Source organism: Trichomycterus rosablanca, chromosome 16, assembly GCF_030014385.1.
Source record: "Trichomycterus rosablanca isolate fTriRos1 chromosome 16, fTriRos1.hap1, whole genome shotgun sequence".
Classification (NCBI taxonomy): Eukaryota; Metazoa; Chordata; class Actinopteri; order Siluriformes; family Trichomycteridae; genus Trichomycterus; species Trichomycterus rosablanca.
In genome coordinates, this window is record NC_086003.1 from 25585520 (window position 1) to 25613252 (window position 27733).

At 42.2% G+C, this 27733-nt stretch overlaps 1 protein-coding gene across 5 annotated transcripts in view; it reads right to left on the reverse strand.

Annotated features, from left to right (window-relative positions):
* Positions 1 to 27733, reverse strand: part of cadm1a (cell adhesion molecule 1a) — a 457331-nt gene that overhangs the window by 107899 nt on the left and 321699 nt on the right. For 4 of the 5 annotated variants that reach the window (XM_063011204.1, XM_063011203.1, XM_063011202.1 and 1 more), the window contains exons 3-4: positions 18760 to 18777; positions 6537 to 6683 (exon numbers count right to left, since the gene is read on the reverse strand). In XM_063011204.1, coding sequence (XP_062867274.1) covers positions 6537 to 6683; positions 18760 to 18777 — 165 coding nt within the window. The remainder of the gene's footprint in view (positions 1 to 6536; positions 6684 to 18759; positions 18778 to 27733) is intronic. The other variant, XM_063011201.1, reaches the window with a different exon arrangement.

Here is a 27733-nt window from a genome sequence, read left to right on the forward strand (position 1 = left end):
TCAGCTGGAGACACCAAGAAGACCACGATGTTTTTCCTTTTGTGCTTCTCTGACAGTCAGGACTGCGAGAAGTCTGCTGCAGCATCCACCTTTGAGAGTTCTAAAAAGGAACCAAAAAAAGCGCTGAACCCCTCTGTACCCCTTCATCCTCCAAGAATGATTTGGAAGAAAAATAAATCCATAATTGGCAGCGCAGAACAACTAGAGGAAATAAATCAGGCCGAGAACTAAAGAAAGCTTATCAAAAATTCAGCTCTGATCCAAGAACTCCCTCGTATAGTAAAGAGGGAGGTGAAGTTCTCAGGAGACTCAGAAAATCCAAAACAGTTAGCTTTTCCCGCTGAGCCGAGTCTGAATACCAGCCGAGGATTTTCACGTTCCCTTTTCACAAGTCACCCCCGCCCACCCCCACATACTGATTTACTGAAATAAAGAACTGCACCAGTGCAACAAAGAACGTCAAAGTCGATTAAGTCAAGAGTGAAGAGCTGAGATTTTAATTCGGCATTAAAATAAGCTGGTAATATGTGGTAAAAATATTAATACAGTCTTATGTGAAAGGTTGGACAACCTCAGCCAAATCCCATCTATTATTGATTTAATAAGTAAATAAATACATGTTAACACATTTATTTACCAAGGAAACAAACCTCTGAAAATTTTGATGCATAATTACTTTTCATACACTTATTTGTACACACACACACACACACACACACACAAACACACACTTTCATGGACAACACACCTTCTAATGATTAAAGGCGTCTCATCTCCACAGGTGTATAAAATGAAGCACCTCACCATGATAATGATAATAATAATAATAATAATAATAATAAAATAATTAATAATAACACTAATAATAATAATAACAACAACAAAACAACAACAATAATAATAATGATAATAATAAATAATAATAATAATAATGATAAAATAATAATAATAATAATTAATAATAATAAAATAAATCATAATAACACTAATAATAATAACAAAAAACAACAATAATAATAATTAATAATGATAATTATAATAATAATAATAATAATAACATTTTATTTATAAGCCCCTTTAAAGATACGCAAGAACACTGGAAAACCACAGACATAAAACAGCATAGAAATTAACCACTATAAATGAATAAAAATAAATAAATAAATGAATAAAACAACAGACAACAAAAAAATGAAGGAAAAAATCATTTAAAAAACATGATACAAACATTTGTGTAAAAATTGGTCTTTATTAAAAGCTAACTGATTTCGGGCGTGGTTATGTAATAGGACGCCACTGTCGCAACAAGTCATTAGTGGAATTTCTCTCTCCTAGATATCCCATCATCAACTGTGAGTGGCATTATTGAAAGTGGAAGTGTTCAAGAACCACAGCAACCACATACAGACATTGAGTTACAAAGTACCACTGTATTTATATACAGTATATACAGGGGTTGGACAAAATAACTGAAACACCTGTCTGGACCAGTCTGGTGGCCAATCTTCATTAATTGCACATTGCACCAGTAAGAGCAGAGTGTGAAGGTTCAATTAGCAGGGTAAGAGCACAGTTTTGCTCAAAATATTGCAATGCACACAACATTATGGGTGACATACCAGAGTTCAAAAGAGGACAAATTGTTGGTGCACGTCTTGCTGGCGCATCTGTGACCAAGACAGCAAGTCTTTGTGATGTATCAAGAGCCACGGTATCCAGGGTAATGTCAGCATACCACCAAGAAGGACAAACCACATCCAACAGGATTAACTGTGGACGCAAGAGGAAGCTGTCTGAAAGGGATGTTCGGGTGCTAACCCGGATTGTATCCAAAAAACATAAAACCACGGCTGCCCAAATCACGGCAGAATTAAATGTGCACCTCGACTCTCCTGTTTCCACCAGAACTGTCCGTCGGGAGCTCCACAGGGTCAATATACACGGCCGGGCTGCTATAGCCAAACCTTTGGTCACTCGTGCCGATGCCAAACGTCGGTTTCAATGGTGCAAGGAGCGCAAATCTTGGGCTGTGGACAATGTGAAACATGTATTGTTCTCTGATGAGTCCACCTTTACTGTTTTCCCCACATCCGGGAGAGTTACGGTGTGGAGAAGCCCCAAAGAAGCGTACCACCCAGACTGTTGCATGCCCAGAGTGAAGCATGGGGGTGGATCAGTGATGGTTTGGGCTGCCATATCATGGCATTCCCTTGGCCCAATACTTGTGCTAGATGGGCACGTCACTGCCAAGGACTACCGAACCATTCTGGAGGACCATGTGCATCCAATGGCGGTGCCGTGTATCAGGATGACAATGCACCAATACACACAGCAAGACTGGTGAAAGATTGGTTTGATGAACATGAAAGTGAAGTTGAACATCTCCCATGGCCTGCACAGTCACCAGATCTAAATATTATTGAGCCACTTTGGGGTGTTTTGGAGAAGCGAGTCAGGAAACGTTTTCCTCCACCAGCATCACGTAGTGACCTGGCCACTATCCTGCAAGAAGAATGGCTTAAAATCCCTCTGACCACTGTGCAGGACTTGTATATGTCATTTCCAAGACGAATTGACGCTGTATTGGCCGCAAAAGGAGGCCCTACACCATACTAATAAATTATTGTGGTCTAAAACCAGGTGTTTCAGTTATTTTGTCCAACCCCTGTATATATTATATCGTTTCATTCAACACCAATGAAAACATGACATTACTTTCTAAATAATTTAGAAGCAGAAATCAAAAGGATGGATGAAAATACATAAAAATAAAGTGATCTTTTATTCTGATATAAACCATCTGAATGAGGCGAGACCATTAACTGAAATGATGCTAGCTGTGAACACACTGTAAGAGAACCAAAATCACAAAAAAAGAAACTGAAGAACTACTTTTGTGAGAGGAGAGCTGCTAGCTGCCGAGTTGATCTCCTTAATCAATTCACTTCCTCCTCTGCCCACTTCTCTAACCTTCTCCTGCCTGCACCGCTCACTTTCCCGATCCCCTTTTTGTCGTTCCCTCATGCCCTTCGTTTCTATTCCTCTATTTTTTTAGTCGATCGGTGCCAGCATGAGTTCAGGGAACCAGCACTGCGTCATGTGAGCCAACCTGTTACACAATCAGATGTAGGAGTTTCCTGATGAACAGCATAAAAATAATAACCGTGTAAGTTTAACAAGTTACACTTCTGGAATGGAGAACTTATAATATTATATAAAGCACTTCTGTACGTCTGGATTACGGTGTCATCTAAACTCTGTCAATGCAAAGTAAGATCCTGGAACAAATCCAATATGTTAAGGGCCATTTCTTACTCTCAGTTCAATATTCGCGCTAATCCAGCCGGCTAACAATTCCACCAGTGTCTTCAGGTGGTTCTTGTCAATTATCGCCCACTCATCCACATACTGGAAATGCTGATCAGCCATAACATTAAAACCACCTCCTTGTTTCTACACTCACTGTCCATTTTATCAGCTCCACTTACCATATAGAAGAACTTTGTAGTTCTACAATTACTGACTGTAGTCCATCTGTTTCTCTAAATACTTTTTTAGCCTGCTTTTATGCTGTTCTTGAATGGTCAGGACTCTCACAGGACCACCACAGAGCAGGTATTATTTAGGTGTTGGATCATTCTCAGCACTGCAGTGACACTGACATGGTGGTGGTGTGTTAGTGTGTGTTGTGCTGGTATGAGTGGATCAGACACAGCAGCGCTGCTGGAGTTTTTAAATACCGTGTCCACTCACTGTCCACTCTATTAGACACTCCTACCTAGTTGGTCCACCTTGTAGATGTAAAGTCAGAGATGTTCGCTCATCTTTTGCTGCTGTTTGAGTTGGTCATCTTCAACACCTTCATTAGTGGTCACAGGATGCTGCCCATAGGGCGCTGTTGGCTGGCCCTTGTTAGACGACTAAATTACTCTATCCCTACAATCCTAAATCCTCAAGCCACATCCTTTTATCTGTACGAAAGTTTCAACTGTCATCAGTGGGGGGTGGGGGGGTACGCTATTGACTGGCCTGGCATCTACACGGACATGACTGACTGTGATGGGGATGACGGGGATGGACGAAACAGGCTGGCCATCGGGAGGTGCACTTATTAAGGTGCTTTGCCAATTTAGGTATGAGACTGTAGCGACTTCTAATAAACACACACACACACACTAGAGTAGCCAAAAGAAAAAAAAAGTTTATTATTTTATTTTTGTTAGCTATTTATTTATTTTTTATATTATTGATTTTTGTAGTTTTACAGCACAGCTCAGTTCCAGATAACATACCAGCACCGGCACCATGTTGGTAACACATCTGTCATTTCTTATTTCTTCCTCTCGCAATCCTTTCCGTCCTCTTCACCCTCTTTTCATTCCCCTATTTCCTCCCTACTTCTCGTCCTCTCTAAATGTTTCCAGCCCACTCTCTTTCCGCATCTAATTTGTATTGTTTTCTCAGGTTTAATCCACCCAGCCTCGGGGAGACATGCCGTTCCTCCTAAATGGCAGCAATCAATTTTGATTACCGGTCACGCCGATTTGGAGAGGAGCCCATCAAACTTTTATTAAGGCTGCATGCAATAATGATGGGCTTCGCAGGCCCCCGTAGCGCCGTTTCTCAGCTCGTCTAATGATTCCAAACCGGCGGATGATCTGACAGGCGAACAGATCCACACGAAGAATTCGGCGAGGGAAGGCGTGATTACCAACCCCTTCTTTTTGTTCGGATCCTACCTGAGCCAAAATACATGAGCAGTGAGTCGAGCTGGCGATGTGATATCATTAAGATACCCGGGTTTAAACAGAAATAAACAATAACGTGAGCAAAGCTGAGCTTACAACATGTATCTGTGCCAGAGATGCTCACAAGTCACACAATACGAGTCCGAGTCGAGTCACGAGTCATTAGGCTAGAGTCCGAGTCAATATACTATACATAAAACATATATTGGAAATGTAGTGTAAAAAATAAATAAATAATCTGTAAATTCGGATAAAAAACAACAACAGATTAGCGACTGTATTGAGCCGTTTTACTTCGTGCCTTTACCTTCCTAGGTACCAGTTAAAATCTTAAACTGACGTTTTGTTTTCATTGCAAATTACAGCACAGCGGCCAAAATCCAAAACACAGCAAAAAATCCATAATACTGCTTACCTTAGCTTATGTTCTTCCAGATACTATTAAATTTATAACCATGTGTCCCATCAGGAATAGAATCTGTTATTTTGTAAATGTGCTTATAATTAAAAACCTCCAAACTTTTCCCGGTTGTGAAGTAAAACACGAACTCGTTAGAAAGCCAATCAGGCGTTTTATTGACACATCATCTGTGTGACGCTGCAAACTAAATACATGCAAATAACAGCATTTCTTACTAAAAATTTAAATTAGAAGGTCTGATTGGTTCAGAAAGCGGTTCTTACAATCATTAGCGCCAATTCTGTAAGAGCGTTTCATTCACATTAGCTGTAACTGTGAAGTGCACTACGTATTTCCACCATTTTAAGTGAGATTTAAATTCAAAGGAGGGAGTAGGGAGCGACGCTTCATCACTACGCCGGAAGCTGGCTGGAACATTTGCCCATTGTGTGCATTGCGGGTTAAAACGGCTGGAGCGTTATTAGAGAGCAGAAAATGACATGATCAGAATGATGTCGGATCATATATATATAATTGTCACATGTACCTAATGTTGCTGACTTTTGTTTTCCACAAGTAATTTTTTGCAAGTCACGAGTCGAGTCCGAGTCATTTGAAACAAGTCCAAGTCGCTGTGTGTCCCCATCTATGATCTGTGCTAGAAAAAGGAAAAATGCAGGGGCACCCAGGTGGCGCAGCGGGATATTCCGCTAGCACACCAGCACCGAGTTTCTGAACTCCTCGGTTCAAAACATCTGGCGGGCATAATTGGCAGTGCCTGCAGCAGATACTTATTGGCCACCGTATCTGCAGGGTGGGAGCCGGGCTATGTGTGGGTGAGTGGGTCTTCATACGCTGTGTAAGGACCCTGATTGGCGGAAGAGACGCCTGTGCAGAATGCAGGGGTGAGAAGAGGAGGCTGTACATGTGTCGGAATAGGCGTGTACAGCGACGTGCTCTCCTTGGATGCAATCTGGTATCTCTCAGCAACGGAAGACATGAAATGGGGAGAAAATGCATTAAAAAAATTTAAACGTCTGACTGAGCCTGATGGAACATCAATACATTTTGCAGCACTTAAATTTGCTTCTTATTGTAAAGGTTGATAATATTGGTGAACAACATGGGCCGATTTTAGCGCTACCATCCTGATGAAATGAGCAGCTGTGCTGCGTGCTGGAGAGCTGTCGGCCAGATCACTCCAGATCAAGGCCGGCCACGGAGAACAACATGCCCTCAGCGCACAGCTGGCACGCTCCAACAGCTGCCCTCAGACACACACCGCGTTAGTCTGGAGATAAAGCTAATTCTGGTCAGAGGTTGAAACACTGGACAGGAGTGTGTGTGTGTGTGCACATTGGTTTGGATGATGGAGGGTAGCTACTTACGTCTGACGTCTTTGAAGTAGATGGTCTGTCTGTTGGGGTTCAGAAGCTGGATGACGGAGTCGTCGTTGTTTTTAATTCGACAGCTGATCGTGGCCGTTTCTCCCTCCACCACCGACACGTTGTCTGTCACCAGGTTCTGGCTTTGGACTGAAAAGTCAGAGAAAGAGAGAAAGACGCCGTGTTCGTGTTATAGTTATTTTTTTCTGCACACAGATAAAATTCGCTAGCAGGCACGAACCATCATAACAATTACATGAGTGCATGATGAAGAGCGAGTGACAAAATGCACCTGAGGCGAGCGTGAACACCCAGCAGAGTGTGAATACCAGTTTTCTGTCTCTCTCTCTTTACTTTCTTTTAAACCTGTCTGTGTTCATGTTACAGACCAGCTAAATCCCAGCTATGGAACTCATCTCAGACTGGTCAGAGAGTGTCATGGCCCGAGGGTTTTATATTACAGAGGAACCTTTATTTAATGGAGAAAATCTGGAGAACCGAATGTCCAGTTTTATTGTTTCAAAATCCCACAAGAAGGGTACCAAGACCAGTAGCTCAGTAATTGTCCGCTACTTAACACGTCTCTCTGTTTACATGAGTGATAGGTTTAAATTTGGCCAGGCGTGTCGCTTTGTTCTCGCCTTTTTCTCAGTGTTTTATGCCTCATTTTTGCAAGTTCTAGTGCTTAGTTGGGGCTTTGAGTCCCCAATATACTGTACAATCACTTGCACGTCTTTGAACTGTGTGAGGAAACCGGAGCATCCGGAGTAAACCCACGCAGACACGGGGAGAACATGCAAACTCCACACAGAAAGGACCCAGACCGCCCCACCTGGGGATCGAACCCAGGACCTTCTTGCCCGGTCCGATTGTTTAGAATTCCCATGAGAAGCGTATCAAGTCCAATAGTTCCTTAATTGTCCACTAGCTGGCGCAAGTCTCTCTGTTTACATGAGTGATAGGCTTTATTTTGTCGAGAGGCTCGCTTTGTTCTCGCCTTTTTCTTTGTGTTTTATGCGTAATTTTTGCAAGTTTTAGTGCTTTAGTGCTTAGTTATGGTTTTGAAAGATTAATAGACACTAATCTATATGATCACGGCAAAAAAAGCATCTCCTCCACCACACAAGGTAAATGACATTTCTCCCCAGTAGTACAGTACAGTAATTTTTTTTACATGACATATTTACATATCTATTTACACTGTTCATTTTACTGTTCATCATAGACCGATCAGGCATAACATTAAAACTACCTCCTTGTTTCTACACTCACTGTCCATTTTATCAGCTCCACTTACCATATAGAAGCACTTTGTAGTTCTACAATTACTGACTGTAGTCCATCTGTTTCTCTATATACTTTTTTAACCTACTTTCACCCTGTTCTTCAATGGTCAGGACCCCCACAGGACCACCACAGAACAGGTATTATTTAGGTGGTGGATCATTCTCAGCACTGCAGTGACACTGACATGGTGGTGGTGTGTTAGTGTGTGTTGTGCTGGTATGAGTGGATAAGACACAGCAGCACTGCTGGAGTTTTTAAACACCTCACTGTCACTGCTGGACTGAGAATAGTCCACCAACCAAAAATATCCAGCCAACAATGCCTTGTGAGCAGCATCCTGTGACCACTAATGAAGGTCTAGAAGATGACCAACTCAAACAGCAGCAATAGATGAGCGATCGTCTCTGACTTTACATCTACAAGGTGGACCAACTAGGTAGGCGTGTCTAATAGAGTGGACAGTGAGTGGACACGGTATTTAAAAACTCCAGCAGCGCTGCTGTGTCTGATCCACTCATACCAGCACAACACACACTAACACACCACCACCATGTCAGTGTCACTGCAGTGCTGAGAATGATCCACCACTTTAATAATAACTCTGTGGGGGTCCTGACCATTGAAGTACAGGGTGAAAGCAGGCTACAAAAGTATGTAGAGAAACAGATGGAATACAGTCAGTAATTGTAGAACTACAAAGTGCTTCTATATGGTAGTTCACACATTTCCCCCCGAATCAACCAGCTAGAACCTTTTCAGTTCCATAATGAAGCTACAATTTAAGGTGAAAGTTTACATGAGCTTGTTTTTATCCGGGTGGTTCCACTGTTTTTCCTCACTGCCGTGCTTCCACCGCTCAGATTTATTTTTCTGACGCTCGGCTTTTCCAATCTAATTAAACTTTGACCCAGTTTGCCACTGACCTTTTTAAAGCGCCGCTATTCGTCCCAACCTTGGTTTCCTTCCCGGTCACTGTTGCACGTACCTTTTAACGGGGGCGGCTAAAGTAGCCGTATTTATAAAGGCACAGAAAACGTTCCCAGCTACAGTCGATCAGAATCACTGGCAGAGACTCAGAAGGCCGTGACACAAAATTAAATGTTATTAAAAGGTGACAGAAAGTCGTTATAGACCGTGTTTTGTGCACAGGGGTGTAGTAATGCAGGAGAGGTGTTTCCACACTGCTGACTGCACATGAATAACTTCATATAATTAATAATTACATATAATTATATATAAATATAATATATATAATATACATAATTAGTTTATATTTTTAATTATAAATAATTACAAATATATATATATATTTTTTTAATTTTCTATTTTTCTAACCTTTTTCCCCCAATTTTCTCCCCTAATCTAGTCGTGTCCAATTACCCTGATTGCATCCTCCACTGATTCAACCCTCCACCGCTGACTGAGGAGCTTCTCAACTGACACACGCCCCCTCCGACACATGCTCAGTACAGACTGCATTTTTCACCCGCACAAGTCGAGTTCATATATACCGATCAGCACTGTGCACGGAGAGCCACACCCTGATCAGCATTATTCCTCAGCCCTGTGCAGGCGCCATCAATCAGCCAGCAGGGGTCGTAACTGCACCAGTTATAAGGACCCATGATCCGGCTTGCCCCTAACCCTAACACAAAAGCCAATCGTTGTTCATGCAGCCTCCCAGCCCAGCCAGATGGCAGAGCTGAGATTTGATACGATGTATATTAAAAACAGCTCTGGTGTGCTACCGTATTTTTACTGCTGCGCCACCTGAGCGGCAATTACAAATATAGTTAATATAATATAATTAATATATAATTAAGTAATTACTTAATACTTAATATGGGCAAGCTGTAGCCTAGTGGTTAAGGTACTGGACTAGTAATCAGAAGATCGCTGGTTCAAGCCCCACCACTGCCAGGTTGCCACTGGGCCCTTGAACAAGGCCCTTAACCCTCAATTGCTCAGACTGTATACTGTGACTGTAATGTAAGTCGCTTTGGATAAAGGCTTCTGCTAAATGCCGTAAAAAGTAAATCTAATTTATATTATATGGACAAAAGTACTGGAGACACTGCTTCTAACAATTCATTCCAAGTTTGCAGTAACAGTTTAGGAAAGGTCCTTTCCTGTTCCAGCATGACTGTGTTCCTGTGCACAAAGCAAGCTCTATAAAGACATGAAGAAAATCTCAGTTTTAAAGAGACTCCAGTGACCTGCACAGAGTTCTGACCTCAGTACCACAATACAGCTCTGGAATAAACCGGAACATCAAATAAGGTTTTCTTGACCAACATCAGTGTCCAGTCATACAAATGCTTTTTTTGACTGAATGGCACAAATTCCCACTGACATGGTTCAAAGTTTTGTAAAAAAAAAAAAAAGGATCACATAGAGGTCACTCTATTTTAATACCATTTGGCTTTGAAATGTGATGTCCATCAAGTTCATGGTCAAGTGTCCAAATACTTTTGGCCATATATTGTACCATTTAACAACGGATGCAGCATAAACACCCGAACTCACTAACTAATAGTGATGTCCACATACATTTGGAAACCCATGAGGTATTCCATATTTACCATCACTCCCCTGGAGCTAACAGGACAAAAGAGAGGGACAAAAAAAGCGCCTCATTAGTATGCGTCAGAAATCAAGCCCCCTAAAGAGCCCCGTCTTTTTAACTAGAGGAGAAGAGCGGCGATCGGATCCTCTGATGCTCCCGATAAGAAGAGACAATTTAACAGACCCGACCTCAGTTAGACTGCCGGGAGTGGAACGTGAAAACAGAGCAAACAAACGAACCTCAGGAGAGGAAGAGAAGCAGGAACAGAGAAACTTCAGACTTAGAAGCAGGGGTTGGTATGCTGGAAATGAAAATGTGGTGCGTGTTTACGGGCAGGGTTATGGATGAAGGTCCAGCATGCGGTGGACCACCGTGGTCATCATGGTGACTGTGTTAAACAGGTTGGTCCCTGACTGATAATCCTACAGAGTGACAGTAGATAACGTGTACAGAGCATCACCAAGATCAAAGCGCTGTGGTGTCGTCCTTGGTAACCAGGATCTTTCCTCACGGCAGCCACAGAAAAAAGAGACATGATTGTGGGGGACTGTGTGTGTGTGTGTGTGTGTGTGTGTGTGTGTGTGTGTGTGCATTCTGAACACCTATGGAGTAAAAAGGGAGTTCAGCAACAGCATTGACAGATTACACATAAACTGGTGACGTCTCGCCTGCTCGTCAGACTCGTTCAGCTGCAAGCTTTCACGCATTAGTGGCGCTCGTGCTAAGTAAGATTTGTTATTTGTCATTTATTTAAGTGTAAATTTGAGTTTCGAGGTATTTTTTCCCATAAGGATGTATGGGAAACCTGTTAATGCGTTCCATGGTCCTGTTGAACTGCATATACACTGATCAGCCATTCATTTCTAACTCTAGTAGAAGAAAACGACTTGGCTGTGCAGCAAAGTGAGATTGTTTTCCATCTCTGCTGCTTCTAAATAAAGTGTGTGTGTGGGGGGGGTGTGAGCGAGAAGGCTCAGCGTGATGCAGGTTAACTATTCGTAATCTATACTGCAGATGTACCTGCAGCATCAGGAACACATCAGGCCTGGATATCGCTCATATTATCGTATATACTGAGACGTGCAGCACCAGGGTGCACAGCCGAGTCAGACTCGATAGACGTTTAACAAGCCTCTGGCATGTGTGTGTGTGTGTTTGTGTGTGAGAGTGTAATTTATCATTCAGCAGGCATACAAAGCAAGATGCACTCATATACCGGTTCACAATGGCGTGCCAAACAATACGCTGAAGAACGTTAACGCAGAGATACATACTCTCAGGAAATTGCCCTTAATATACGAGACGTTAAGTAAATCTTCTGCACGGATCATGCCGAATAAAAGAAGGGATTAAACTTGATTAGCCTCCAGATTATTATTGATTATTGGCACGCAGCTTGGCTTAATTAAGATAATTGTTTGTGTCACCGCCTCTGAAATAGATGAACTGGTGATTAATTCCGATTCAAACAAAGCCTTCATTAGCCTTATTGCTTAGGCGAGGACCGTCGCGAAGAGCCGGCGCCGAATTAGCTTTCAGCGCATGCATCGGCAACCAACAAGGCATCGCGGAAGCGGCGAAGAAGTGCCCGCGCCTCGTATTTGCATAACTTGTTCAAACAGATCTGTGACATTATCTTTCTATTTAATTACCGGCATTCAAAAGCAGTAGCACAGAACACTGATCATTTTAGCCTAGATTAAAACTGTCAGAGCGGGATGCTCTGCTCACGGCCACCCCGACGTGTCATCTATATTACTACAAACCCACCGCCACCCGCTCCGCCACCCGCATCGCCCCATACAGTCAGCAGAAGTAGAACTCTTAGAGAAACTCTCAGCTAGAATTCTATACAGGCCTGTAAGTACGTCGACTTCATTGACTTTGGGTGCGTTCCAGTCACCCCAGTAGTTTCTAGTGAAGTGGACTACACAGTGAAAATGTTCAGTTAGAAGGAAACTTCATACTGCATAGAAGGTAGTGAGCAACGGTTCATCACTACACAGGAAGTTGACAGTAAAGTTCACTCAGCAATTGTCGTGTGTCTCGTGGGTTAAGAAAGCTGGTGCATTATCTTAGCAGAATTATGTTGGGCCTTTGTTTCATTAATCTTTGCTGAAAACTACCAACAATGTGAAATTAGCCAGCAAACGTCCAGATACGCTGCAAATTTAGCTTGTAACTTTAACATATATAATATCAAGCAATATAACACAATGTAAACACAACACAAACCTGCTGTACGTCTATAAAATCACATCTATTACCATATTACACACTTAATATGATACACGGCTGGAGTTAATTCGTTTGTTAGTTACTTTAAGAGGCAAAGGAACTATTAAAGGTCGCTGTCAACACAACGCTCAGCTGTTTACGTGATGACGTTACAAGGCGTTCTGAATTAAGTGATTCAACCCACTGAAGTATCACATGATTAGTGTGTAGGAAATCCAGCAATGATAGAATCCAGCAAGCACCCATGAACATCACCTTCAGTTGCAAACACCGTGATCAGTGTGAAAGTTGCTGTCCCGCCTGCCATGCTAGCATGTCTACATTTATTGTATTTTCTAAAAGGGGTCTGATGTAGGACGTCTGGCTGTAGTTTCACATTTTCCAGTCCTTTATGAGAGACTAAACTGGGTGTTAAAGTGAGATCAGTGTCTTGTATTCTTCAGATCTGTGTTTCTCTGAGAAGATAATGTAGTGTGGCCTCAAGTCAAAGTCCTAATAACAATATACATTTGAGGGAGGCAATCACTGTATATATATATATATATACAGTGATTAGCCATAACATTAAAACCACCTTCTTGTTTCTACACACACTCTCCATTTTATCTTACTTTGCTCCACTTACTTTGTAGTTCTACAATTACTGACTGTAGTCCATCTGTTTCTTTACATATATTTTTAACCTGTTTTCACCCTGTTCTTCAATGGTCAGGACCACCACAGAGCAGGTGGCGGATCATTCTCAGCACTGCAGTGTTAGCGTGTGTTGTGCTGGTATGAGTGGATCAGACACAGCAGCACTGCTGGAGTTTTTAAACACCGTGTCCACTCACTGTCCACTCTATTAGACACTCCTACCTAGTTGGTTTACCTTGTAGATGTAAAGTCAGAGACGATCGCTCATCTATTGCTGCTGTTTGAGTTGGTCATCTTCTAGACCTTCATCAGTGGTCACAGGACGCTGCCCACAGGGCGCTGTTGGCTGGATTTTTTTTTGGTTAGTGGACTATTCTCAGTCCAGCAGCGCTGCTGTGTCTGATCCACTCATACCAGCACTACACACACTAACACACCACCACCATGTCAGTGTCACTGCAGTGCTGAGAATGACCCACCACCCAAATAATACCTGCTCTGTGGTGGTCCTGGGAGAGTCCTGACCATTGAAGAACAGCATGAAAGGGGGCTAACAAAGCCTGCAGAGAAACAGATGGACTACAGTCAGTAAAAAGTGCTTCTATATGGTAAGTGGAGCTGATAAAATGGACAGTAAGTGTAGAAACAAGGAGGTGGTTTTAATGTTATGGCTGATCAGTGTATATATACAGGTATATATATACAGTATATATATATATATACAGTATATATATTGTTAAAGCAAGTCGTACAGGGGGTATGAATACTTTTTGTGTGTCTTTGTGTATGTTTGTATGTCATGCCTGCTGTGCGGATGCAGTGACAGACCACTGAGCTGAAAGTTCTGGCCTCGTTCTGAATAAGCAGCATCGCCCCACGTGTCAGATCAGAACAGGATGGGGGAATGATGGGAGATTATAAAAGTCAGACAGGCCCAGTGACATGACCGTGTACGTGTGATGTTCATCTGTATCCTCAGGCTTTGTCCTCAGAACCCACCCTCGCTCACTCACAGTCTGGTGATGGAGAGGAACCCGGTTCTGTGTGTGAACTTTTGAACCAGCCGTTGCGCTGGTATTGAGTTATTATTTAATGTCCAAAAATGGAACTCTATCATATAAACACACTTTACATGCATAAATGTTTATTTGTGGAGGAAAGATCTGCGCTCAGTCATAAAGAAATATCAATATACCACAGCGCTGAGAACATTCTCACACATAACTGCATTTTCCCGGCACTAACGTTATTGCTGTGACTATTTTCCATAAACTATTCCAAAAAGAAGTTTTTAAAGAGGACGGTGGGTTCAAACAACGGGAAAGCAACCTGCCTAAAACTTTTCTCTGCTAGTTAGCTGTGTTAAACCGTCAAATTAATTGTACCCTGTAAAATAATTATTATATTTTAATTATAGGAACTCAATTATGATAACTGATCAGGGGCAATGTAGTGACGCAGCAGTGAGGTATGCTAGCCCACAACTGCTGAGATCCAAGGATCCAGGGTTTGAATTTTAGCAGTGCTAGTCTGGTTGGGTGTTTGTATGGACATGATTGGATTGTTCCTGAGGTCCGAGGGGAGTGGTAGCTACTCCTTTATCTTCTCTAATAACCCTCCTATCTAGAAAATCAAAACCTTCTTTCTCTTTTTGGTTTTAATCTCTGAGGTGAAAGAATGACAATTTTCCCATCACACAGAGCAAATGTTCCTTTCCTGGTGATAATGTGCTTAGCTAATGCTGCTTTCCCCAGAGCCTTTTACTGTAATTTTACAGGAGTCGACGCTAATGCTATAACAGCAGCCCCATCAGTGCTGGCATGCTATTCAATATTATTGGGAAGCGAAAGTCTTTTGCCAGCAGAACGTTGTGTTTACAAGCGCAGCGCAGAAAAAACTGGATCCGAGGAAGGATAAAACGAGGCAGAACTGTGAAAGACTGGGGTCCTTAACGAGAGCTAGGTCACGTCCAACCCCCTGGGGGAGCCTCTCAGCTCGATCCGAACTTAGAAACGTATAAATAACCTGAATACGATTAATAATTGAATTGAAAAGCAAACAAAATGACTAAAGCAGGTTTACTGCAGGTTTTTCTGGCTGTTCGTCAGTGTGTGTGTGTCTGCATGTTTCTGCTGATTGAGTGTGTGTGTGTATGTGTGTGTGTGTGTGTAAGGGAAATTAATGGTAAAGGGCCGCTGCAGTGTGGGTAACGGTACCAGCTATAAAGCAGGTTGTCTGAATCACTGCTTCTTTTCTAAGCATTACTGACAGTATAGGAGCGGCTATTCATCTCTCAGGGTCTGTTCAAAAACCTAGTGAGCTGCCTTACTGCCTACTGCCTACCTGTGCAGCTGCCTAGGTAGAGAGGATTCTAATAAGACATCAAACTCATAAGGCAGATTATTCGAACGCACTATTTAGTAGTTTTAGCTTACTAAGTCAACACGAGCCATTCAAACCAATGGGCTGAGGCGACACAACCCGGGAGAATTCCAGCTATTTGCAAATAAATGACACCTGTACACCTTTTTACAGGTTGAAAGTCAATTAGAATTAGTTGGTTGCTCCGCATTCGTCTGCCGTAATTTTTGTGAGAAAAGTTGTGCCGCACTGAATGCTGGGATCGTCTTCATCGATAAGGAAGCATCGGACGCTCCCTCATTATTCAGTCAGATTATCGCTTAGAAATAAGGCCCCTCAGTAGGAGCATTTTAAGCTATCAAAGAATTTAGACATGGCTTTTTCTCGGGAGCGGAGAATGACGTAAAATGCATCTATGTTACTGCAAAAGACGCTTTCATAATAGTTTATTTTATTACATTACATATCAGATACAGTAGACCCTTGAGTTTACCATACGAACATTTTGGGTTATGAATTATCTTTTTCAACTTAACGTACGAACATATTTCGGATTACGAATCGAAATTCACGAAACACATGGCATCACGAACAAGTTAACTCCGACCGTCTCTCTCTCTCTTTCTATCTGTCTATCTCTCTCTCTCTCTCTCTTTATATATATATATATATATATATATATATATATATATATATATATATATATACAGTGAGCGGACAGCGGATGTTTTTTTTTTGGTGTTTTCTTTATATTTTGTAAAATTCTATATTAAAATGTCCCCAGAGAAGGTGAAGAGAAAGCGTAGTATTAATCTATTACATTTGTTGTTTTATAATTACTCCTGCCAGTAGCTGTCACTGTGTATCAGACAGAGGGGACAGTGAGTGAGAGAGAAGAAGGAATTCGGCTCAGTAAAGTATTCTTTCTTTCGTGCAATTACACCTACAAAATACAACACTATTAAAATAAAGAAGGAAATAATAGAGAAATATGAGAGTTATTGTTGTTTCTGGTAGATACATTTTATAAAAAATATATAGTTGTATTCATAACAAAAAAGACCATTTAAGACATTAGAGAGTTTAGGTAAGGGGGGGTTTGGGAGGTCTGGCACGGATTAATTCTATTTACATTATTTCTTATGGAAAAAATAGGTTTAACTAACGAAAATTTTGACTTAAGAACAGCCCTTCAGAACAAATTAAAATTGTAAGTCAAGGGTCTACTGTACCTTTATTCTATTTATTAAGCTGTCATCAAACAGTGTCTGAATTAACTCCCTCCTTACGCTCACAATGGCGGCTGAGACGATCAGTTAAAAGCCCGGGATCCCTGAGCGGTGCATCGCCACCATGAGAAGTGACAGAAAAATGAGGAAAATCGCTCGCTAGTCGATATGCATTAGATAAAGTAACCTAGTTGCATAATGTGCCCTGTGAGCACAGTAATGATCCACAGTGCTGACATTCAGAACAGCTAGATCAGCAAGAACGGCTCCTTCAGGCTAACATGCATTATGCACTTCTAATCTTTCAAATGCTCGGTGTAGGTGTGCAGAACCATCCAGTAATAATATTCAGTAATATGTAAGGATTATGAATAATTAAATGATTATAGTCAGCTGCCTTTCGTAGAAGCTTAAGTATTGCTGATGTATCGACTTTCTTTTGGCTTTTTAACGTCGGACGCTAAAGTCTACGTTATGTAGCGCTAATGCTGTAGCTTTAATCAGTCTCTGACCCCCAAATAAATTAATGACTGAAGGAGAGCCTTTCAATTCTTTCAAAATTTCATTAACTTTTACTTGCCCCTCATTAAAGTACAAATGATATTACCAAAAATTCATTTAGCCCCCTCTTACAGGGACTCCTACAACAAAGACATTATAGAGACCTTTTAAGACAGTACTGAAGTCCTATTTAGAAACCCTGCTCTTTAAAGGACATGAGGACATTATGAGAACATTACCAGTCCGGAGGTCAGGCATCTGCATGGACATGATTGGCTAATGTCCAAAGAGGGGTGGGGGGCAAAACAGGCAAAATCAGAGGATTGCGTCAAGAAGAGCATCAGGCATATGTGGATCATATACGCTGTGGTGACCCCTTAATAAAGGAATCACACAACAAACTTCCAAAAATCAACATCATTTTTATGTTTTACCACCACTTGATGCTGGTCAGGCTCGCAGTGGGTCCGGTTATCCTCGGAATCAATTACTGAAATGCGGTAACACACCACAAATAGGACACCAATTTATCGCAGTCCCACCCCCTACTCAGAAACAACCAATCATGTCCATATGTAGACACCCAACTAATGCCAATGGCAGTGGGTTATTGCTTCGCCAGCCAAGCGCCTCAAGCGTATATTTAATACTACTATCAAATTTCATAGTTCTTATAACCAAATAATCGGTTAGTGTAAAGTGTGTGCGGACAGGCAGACACACAGACAGATAGACAGACAGACAGACAGACAGACAGACAGACAGGCCTATGTTATGGGAAGATCCCACATGCAACTGTTGGGGTGATGTAAATAGTCAATGTATATACAGTATGTCTTCAGTGTGTGTATGTGTATGTGTGTGTGTGTGTGTGTAAACCAATGTGCACTGCACAGATTCCACAACGGCAGGTCAGGTCAACTAATTTACAGTAAACAAACATAAATGTAACAATATAACATATATAAAAATATATAAAATATATATATATATAAAAATATATACATAAAATATATACGTAAAAATGCAAACATCCTAATGCTCCCTTTGAACAGTGCGTGTTAATGCATGCTGTACACATGATCAGTGTTAATGAATGAAACAGCAGGGGGCATTAGGGCTGTACTATTAGACCTGCGAGGTGAGAACCAGAGAGAGAAACGACCACTGAGGTGAAGAACAGAGCGAACCAATCAGCTGCTGAGATTCTGGAGGCTGAGATGGAGGCGGCAGTCAAATAAAATGATGAATGAATGAATGAATTATAAACGTAAGTAAGGAAAACATGGTTTGGTTATGACACACGGCTGGCTGTAAAGATCTGGACTGATCTGGAGGGTTATGGTGGGAGGAATGGAACACATGTGAATGGGCACGGACAAACACAGAGGTAAAAGGTGGGGCATACCTGGGTACTGAGCTGCTCCTGCATTAAAAAAGGAAAGAAAAGAGTCATTAGAAAGTTGAGATTTTACAGTGTAACACAGCGCAATACGGCAGAAGTTATAACCAGGTATTACTTCATTCTAGTGGACAAAATAACAGAAACACCACATACACTATGTGCTTGGCTTAACAGTGACTTAATAGCAGTTAAAAACAGCTCAGCATGCTAGTTATTTAGGTTGATTTGTAACTACCAGCTCATATCAGCAATTCAACAGCTCTGACATTTAGCACTTGGATAATTTAGATTGTAAAGCAACTAACAGAGTTCCAAAGTGTCCAAACAGTAAGTGCCAAAACTGCAGCCAACGAATCTCTAATATAATTTTACATTATTGGAACAACTACTCTTTAACAAGACTTTTTTTTTTTTTTTTTCTATTTTTCCAACCTTCTTCCCCAAATTTTCTCCCCTAATCTAGTCGTGTCCAACTACCCTGATGGCATCTTCCACTGATTCAACCCTCCACCGCTGACTAAGGAGCTTCTCTACTGACACACGCCCCCTCCGACACATGCTCAGTACAGACTGCATTTTTCACCCGCATGAGTCGAGTTCATATATACCGATCAGCACTGTGCACGGAGAGCCACACCCTGATCAGCATTATTCCTCAGCCCTGTGCAGGCGCCATCAATCAGCCAGCAGGGGTCGTAATTGCAGCAGTTATGAGGACCCATGATCCAGCTTGCCCCTAACCCTATAACAACAGCCAATTGCCGGGTGGCAGAGCTGGGTTTTCAAATACATCGTATACTAGCGTATTTTATCACGGCACCACCTGCACAAATGCCTTTATGGTAAGATAACCATTCACCATTTGGCCCTAAACAATAAAAACAATAAATGCAATAGTTACGACTACAAAAGCTGAATCCCGGACATTTTTGATAATTTTGAATTAGAAATCCTGGCCGGACCCATTTTTTAGGTTACAAAAAAGAGGACATGTCCAGGAAAAAGAGGACACATGTCACCCTAGTCTATATAGAGAAATTACTGGGTTTCCAGACAGACCCTATATGGACAAAAGTATTGAGACACCCTTTCTGATTATTGAATTCATGTGTTTCAGCCACAACAGTTGCTAACAAGTGTAATGATCAATTATACAAAGAAAAGTCTATGCTTCAAACTTTGCAGCAATAGTTTAGGGAAGGCCCTTTTCTGTCCCAGCATGACTGTGTCCCTGTGCACAAAGCAAGCTCATGAAGACATGAAAAAAAGCTCATTTTAAAGAAACTCCAGTGTCCTGCACCTCACTGAACCGCTCTGAAATGAACCGGAACACCAACTGAAGCTTTCTTAAGCAACATTATTGGCCATCCGTACAAATGCTGTCATCTTTTGATTGAATGGGTATTTCCACAGGCATACTTTAAAGTCTTGTGCGAAGCCTTCTTAAAAGAGTGGCTGTTGTTATACCTCAACAGATCACATAGAGGTCACTCCGAAATGAGACGTCCAACAAGCCATTTAGTGTATATGGCCCCTAAACAATTACTTGAGAGAATATGGGTCCTGAAAATTGGGACAAAAATATGCTCTCTGACCAGTGTAACCATGTTTCAACCAACTATGATGGATCCATAATGGTAGGGACAACATTGTTGCAGTTTTTAGGACCAACACTCTCTCGATGATGCTCCAATAGTGAAGACAGTGAAGGCCACTTTTACACTGAATCCCAGTATAAGGTCAAGTGCTCTCCATGGCCTCCCCAATCACCAGATTTAATTACCATTAAATATTTATGAAAGCTTCTGAAGTGCAGACGAGAAAGTGCATCTTCACCTCACCTCTATTCCTCAAAGAACTGGAGGATTTTTCGTGCATTAAAACTAATATTTATTGCTGTTTGTTTTCTGTGTTTTGTTTATTCCTCACAGACGCACTGACGATGTCATCAGTACTAAAAATGAGAAGGTATTTCACACCATTTCTCTCCGACACTTCACGATTTCACGTCATGTGTTAATCAGATGATAAATTAGCAGGAGTTCATTAAACTAGAGAAATGAACCAAGCCCCGCAAGAAGCTTCCCACCGAACATTACCTTCCCACGTCTCTCCCAGACACACGAAATCCTAAAGCTTTATTAATTACAGCATGTCAGCTGTGCCTGGACTCAGCCGTCCTCCTTCCTCCGGCCGCCGCCGCCGCTACTGAGAATCACAGGCTAATACAGCGGATTCCACAGCAGGGCTTTAAAAAGCACTTACAGCCAAAAAGAGGGAGGATGAATTGTGCTCTAAGTCAGAGTCTGATTAGAAAACCAATTTCCGTTTGTCGCGGTTTTGCCAAATACGCGTCCTGGAGGTGGCTCTGTTAATGTTCTCGCTGCAATATGCATGGAGAGGAGAGCCACAATTACCTATTGCAGTCAAAATTCATACTCCAGCTCTGTGTCACAAAATGTCTGTTCACTTTGTTACACAGAGCATGTTTAATATAACCACCGGAGATAACCGCAGCTGCCTCAGCTGGGTATAAGAGATACGCATGATGGAAGAGGTCTGACCACAGGAAAAGATCCAGAAAACGATCGTTCAGCCAACATGTTGCTGCATAAATATACCACCATCCAAACGTACATCTATCCAACCATCCATACATTCATCCATCCAAGTAAGTAATAAAGTATTTATCCATCCATCACTCCATCCAGCCATCTGTCAATCCATCCATCCAGCCATCCATCCAAGTATTTATTAATCCAATTATTTATCAATCCATCCATCCATCCAACCATCCATCTAATCAGCAATCCATCAATCCAACCCTCAATCCATCCAAGTATTTATCCATCCATCCATCCAAACATACATCCATACATCTGTTTGTCTGTCCACTCATCCATCCATCCATACATCATCCATCCAAGCGTTCATCCGAGTATCCATCCATCCAACCATCCATTCATCCAGCTGCCAAACCGTCCATTCAACAACCCACCAACCTTCATGAAAGGATCCATTCATCCATCAAAGAATTCATCCAAGCATTCATCCATCCATCCAAACCTTTATCCATCCATCTCACCATCCATCCATCCAAGCATTTATCCATCAAAGAATTCGTCCAAGCATTCTTCCATCCATCCATCCATTCATTTAAGTATTTATACATCCATCCATCCATCCATCCAAGCCTTTATCCATCCATCTCACCATCCATCCATCCAAGCCTTTATCCATCCATCTCACCATCCATCCATCCAAGCCTTTATCCATCAATCTCACCATCCATCCATCCAAGCCTTTATCCATCCATCCATCTCACCATCCATCCATCCAAGCATTTATCCATCAAAAAATTCGTCCAAGCATTCTTCCATCCATCCATCCATTCATTTAAGTATTTATACATCCATCCATCCATCCATCCATCCAATAATTCATCCAAGAGCATCCATCCATCTATTCACCCATCCATCCATCCATCTGTCCACCCATTCAAACATTCATTCATTCATTCATCCATCCATCCATTCATCCATCTGTCCACCCCTCTATATATCCATCTATTTATCAATCCATCCAAGTATTTATCCATCCTTTCGTCCATCCATCCATTCATTCATCTATCCACCACTCTATCTATCCATCTGTTTAACCATTCATCCACCCATTTAAACATCCATCCCTCCATCCAACCACCCAAACATGCAGGGTGAGGCAAAATTATGTTAACACTTAAATGGCGGAAACCATTTATTCACAAAACATACTTCATATGTGTCTCAACCTGTTCGCCAGTGAACAGTGATCAACAGTACCATTTAAAGCCCGGACACACATTGCGGGGAATAAATCCATTGGTGTTAACATAACACAGACATACACACATCCACCCATTCAATCAAGCATCCATCAATCTAAGCATCAAAGCATTCATGGGGGTGGCCGGAGACTAAACATGTGCCAGAGGGGCGAGGGCTTGTCCATGGCTCTCTTCAGGCCAGTATTGGTGGTGAAAGCAGCCAAGGAATTGTAACATGGAATTGAAAATAACTGGATAAAAAAAAAATCAAAAGCAGGAAAAAGAAAATACAAACAACTAAAAATGCCCAGAACATTTCCACACAGGTACTGGAGCCTGGATTCTTCCTGCACCAGTAAAAAAGAGACTGTTTAAAAGCTTCTCTGCTACCTGCAGTAGGTGTGCAGTATATTCATGGGCAGAAGCTTTGGAGCTGATTTAAGATTCGTAACACGGAAGCCACTAACTGATTCAAAGCCACAGGGGATCAGGGGCCACCCTGGAAATCAGACCCATGAAACCCTGGCTCTGGTTAAGTAAATGCCAAACGTCATAAGTATAATGTTGCATTGGCTTTTCAACCTTGGGGCCTGCTGGGGCCTGGCTTGGGCATATAAAGACTCACCCAGCCTGGCACAGAGAGGGTAGTGTAACTGGTTTACTCTCCTGCCCCTAAGGTAAGGTTAAACGTTTCAGAGGAATGCATTAAGCATGAGTTAGCCCGCACAGGAGCAGTTCGCTTCTCAGAATGATAGCTGCATTAACTTGGTGGTCAGCAAGCATGAGCTGAATTAATAAAGCTTTGTGTCTCTTTTTACCGTTTCCATCAGCCCAAGAGCACTTCAGACGGCCTGCTAGGACAGGACCAGAGAACAAAATACAAATAAAAACTTATTTATCACTGCAGCATTGATTAAGATCAGGAAACTACAGAGATGCCAGAGGACCCCGGAGACACAACAAGCAGCCAGCGAGAATCACAAGACCCTCATCGGAACGATAATTAGAATTATCTCTCATTACTACTGACCACTTCATACCTCACACCTCATATAAATGACTGCTTCAGTCAACCCAGTCCTCAGTGGCAAGGGTCATAAATGAAAACTAAAGTTGCGCCGCTTGTGATGTTGGTCTCTGATGTGATTACCAGGCCCTCGCAGCAATCTTCAGACAAGGCCAAGGCTAAGAAGCAGCCTCAACCCAATTCACATGGAACAGCGAGCCATAATGTGCCTCCCACGCAGAAGCAGGAGGGGGAAGACAAGATCCCCCTGAGTTCCCTTCCCCGGCAACAACTGATACCGCTCAAATTGCCAATCTGCTGCCAGGAGTTAAATGAGACAGAATAGCTAAACTCAATTAAAGCCTAATTATCAATACTGTTCCAAAAGCTGAAGCATTGATGCATCTTTTATTTGATGCCTTTCAAGCTCAAGACAAAAGATGGAAAACAAAAAAGCCTAAACAAAAGTGTTTTCCCAAACGGAGGGACTCATAAAGATCCCACCAATACTGAAGGTCACATCCTTGTGTTTTTGTATTTTTTTTCTTTTATCAGGATACGATGAGGCTGAGATGAAGTTGGCTGATCAGAGACTAGTTTAGACAGAGACGACTGGAGCGAGTGTGTAAACCTGGGCCATAATAGGGAGGGATTTATGGTCTGTCTGCTTTGCGGTGATTAGACACCACTGCTGACACTCCGATAAGCTCCTCATTGATGGGAATATTCACCCTGCTGTCCTCGAGTCACCTCACAGAAGGGAGGGGCGAGGGTAGAAAGACGCTCCTCCGGCATATGCAACCCCATCGGTCTCTGACTTTCCAATGACTTTTGAGGTTTTCTTCACTTTCAGGTCACTTTCCTAAAGATGCCGTGGCGTCTTCGCCAGCTAAAGCGCGCCGCTAATCCGAAGGGTTTGAAATTCACGGTGCAGCACTCGCTCCCTTTCACCGCACCGAATAATCTCGGGGATTCGATTCCCGCCGTCGTGAAAGCCCAGCGCTGGTATGTGACATTCCATGAGAATCCACTGAAGGCTAGCCAACCGCGTACGGCTGCTAATGCGCCGAAAGAGCTGCCCTTTTTAGAAATACACCAAAGGCCAAAGGTCTCCCTCGCTTTCTGATGCCTGATGGGAATCTACATGCCAGGATCTATTCAGTCATTCAGCACACAGACTGTTGACTGTACACTACCCACACATGAACGGGGTGCAAACGGGACACGCCAGACCTTTGTGTAATTAAAAGGTTAGGAGAGCAAAATCATTTTCTCTCTCAGAGGAGACTGGGTAGAAAAGGCCAGGGCTGTGTGGCATGGACAACACGCCCCCGACAGGCCTGCGCCACCACGCCATTCCGAGCAGCGTGCCAAAGTCGACCGTTTAACCGCTTCTGAGTCTGCGGCAGGAGCTAGAAAAGCAGATTTATCCAGCAGATATCCCTCAGTGAAGGAGAACGCTGATCTCAGATCTCAATCTCATTAGCAATTCCAGCAACAAGGTGACATTTATATTCGTTATGCCTCCGTCACGTCCTCAGCAAAGCCGCAGCGCTCCAGAAATGAAACCAGAAATTACAAGTTTTGACATGAAGTTAAACGTTTAAAAGGAAATGGGTCGGCACGAGTGCCATCAGGGGTTTAAAGACAGCAACCAAGGTTGAGAACCAAGGCTATGATAAATAAAGGTGGTTAAAAATGCGTCCTGCTGGACCAGCAGACTATAATAACACGAGACGATTCGAGCTTGATGATATCCGATAATCCCTTAGAGGATCAAACAGATACTATAAATGGTTGCACAATTATAGCAAAAAACTATGCTCACAGCTATAATTTATCACAACTATTTACTCAATGTAGTGCTGGGACCAGTCACACACAGTTCTCATGCTCACGTGCCCATTGTTGGCGCTTTCGGTGGTGGACACGGGCCAGCATGGACACCCTGACTGGTCTGTGTCTATGCAGCCCCAAACGCAACAAACTGCGCTGCACTGTGTCTTCTGACACCTATCAGAACCAGCATTAAGTTCTTCAGCAGTTTGAGCTACAGTAGCTCGTCTGTTGGATCGGACCACACGGGCCAGCCTTCGCTCCCCACGTGCATAAATGAGCCTTGGCCGCCCATGACCCTGTCTCCGGTTTACCACTGTTCCTTCCTTGGACCACTTTTGATAGATACTGACCACTGCAGACCGGGAACACCCCACAAGAGCTGCAGTTTTGGAGATGCTCTGACCCAGTCGTCCAGCCATCACAATTTGGCCTTTGTGAAACTGGCTCAAATCCTCACGCTCGCCCATTTTTCCTGCTTCTAACATCAACTCTGAGGATAAAATGTTCACTTGCTGCTTAAAATATCCCACCCACTAACAGGTGTCGTGATGAAGAGATAATCAGTGTTATTCACTTCACCTGTCAGTGGTCATAATATTATGCCTGGTCGGTGTATACACTATATAACAACTGTACATTATTTTTTAAATGTTCAGTTTGTATTTTACAATGAGGCTGCAATTTAACCCCACAGTCAGGCTAACACAGGTCTGAATTCTGATGTATTTTTAATCTGATCCACTTACATATTTTATACTGTCTAAATGCCACTATCCTTTTTATGTGAGTTGCATTACTTGCTTTCAGAAGTGAGCTTGAGTGGTGAATGGTAAGAGCCACACGTCAGACAGACAAACAAAGGTCTAACAAACATAAAAACTGAGTCCCAGCTATGCTTATGAAGCGGCGCACCCAGGTGTAGCAAGCCATGTTTAATGAGACACAGTGAATGCTATAAAAAGTAAATCAAAGAGAACTTTGACTGGTTAAGGTTGCATTACATGATGTGATCACTGTTGACCAGTGTAGGGTTTGGCCGGTCATTTGAATGTCGTGTTTTCACAGAAGATAAATACCTGAGCCACATTAACACAGGCCTGCAAATTAGAATTAAGTACAACCCTCCTACTTGCTCCATGAAGTACAGCTACAAGTAATATAATGCAAAGGTAATAAGGCAGATAAAGCAGGGAGATACTGCACATATTTTACAACTCAACAAACAACAAATAATTAAGTACAAATAGTCTGGGAATAAAGTGTTATATCAGGGATAAATAAGACTACCGCTGCGTATTATCTATATAAGTACATCACAGTATTAAAAAGAATAATGAAGTTAAAAATGTAAGAGCAATGCAACAGCAATACGGTGCAAAATCCACACGGAGGGGATGCATCGTAATAAAAACAGAGCTTCAAAAAGGAACACAGACTTAACGTGACTGAATAATTACAATCCCAGCAGACACTATAAGGCTAATTACAGTTAACAGCAGCATCAGTACAGAATGAAACGAGAACCCCTGTGATTGATCCCCTCAGTCTCAACAAAACCTGAACATAGTAAACTTTACAACTTTACAAAACTTTAACAAGGACCATCGAGTGAAGACACATGACTTGTGTAACCTCCACATCAGTGTCAATTATACAGGATCGAGTGCACCTTATGGCGCACACACTCCTTTCCGAGGATGTCCCAATTGTCATAATAATAATAAGATTGTCCCCATGCAAACTGCTTAAAGTTTCCATAATTGGTTTGATAAACATCATATTCAAATCGAGTGTCTTTAATAGGTTTCAAAATCACCTGTTTCAATTTCAGACAGTTGTAGCCTAGTGGTTAAGGAACTGGACTAGTAATCGAAAGGGCACTGGTTCAACCCTACCACTGCCAGGTTGCCACTGTTAGGCCCTTTCAGGACGCCCAAGTAACACTGTACAATTCAAGTATAATTAAAACAAATGACCAACAATGAAGTACAGTAAATATACACTGATCAACCACAAACTTAAAACCACCTCCTTATTTCTACACTCACTGTCCATTTTACCAGCTCCACTTGCTTTACAGGAGCACTTTGTAGTTCTACAGTTACTGACTGTAGTCCATCTGTTTCTCTACATACTTTGTTAGCCCCCTTTCATGCTGTTCTTCAATGGTCAGGACCCCCACAGGACCCCTACAGAGCAGGTATTATTTAGGTGGTGGATCATTCTCAGCACTGCAGTGACACTGACATGGTGGTGGTGTGTTAGTGTGTGTTGTGCTGGTATGAGTGGATCAGATACAGCAGCGCAGCTGGAGTTTTTAAATACCT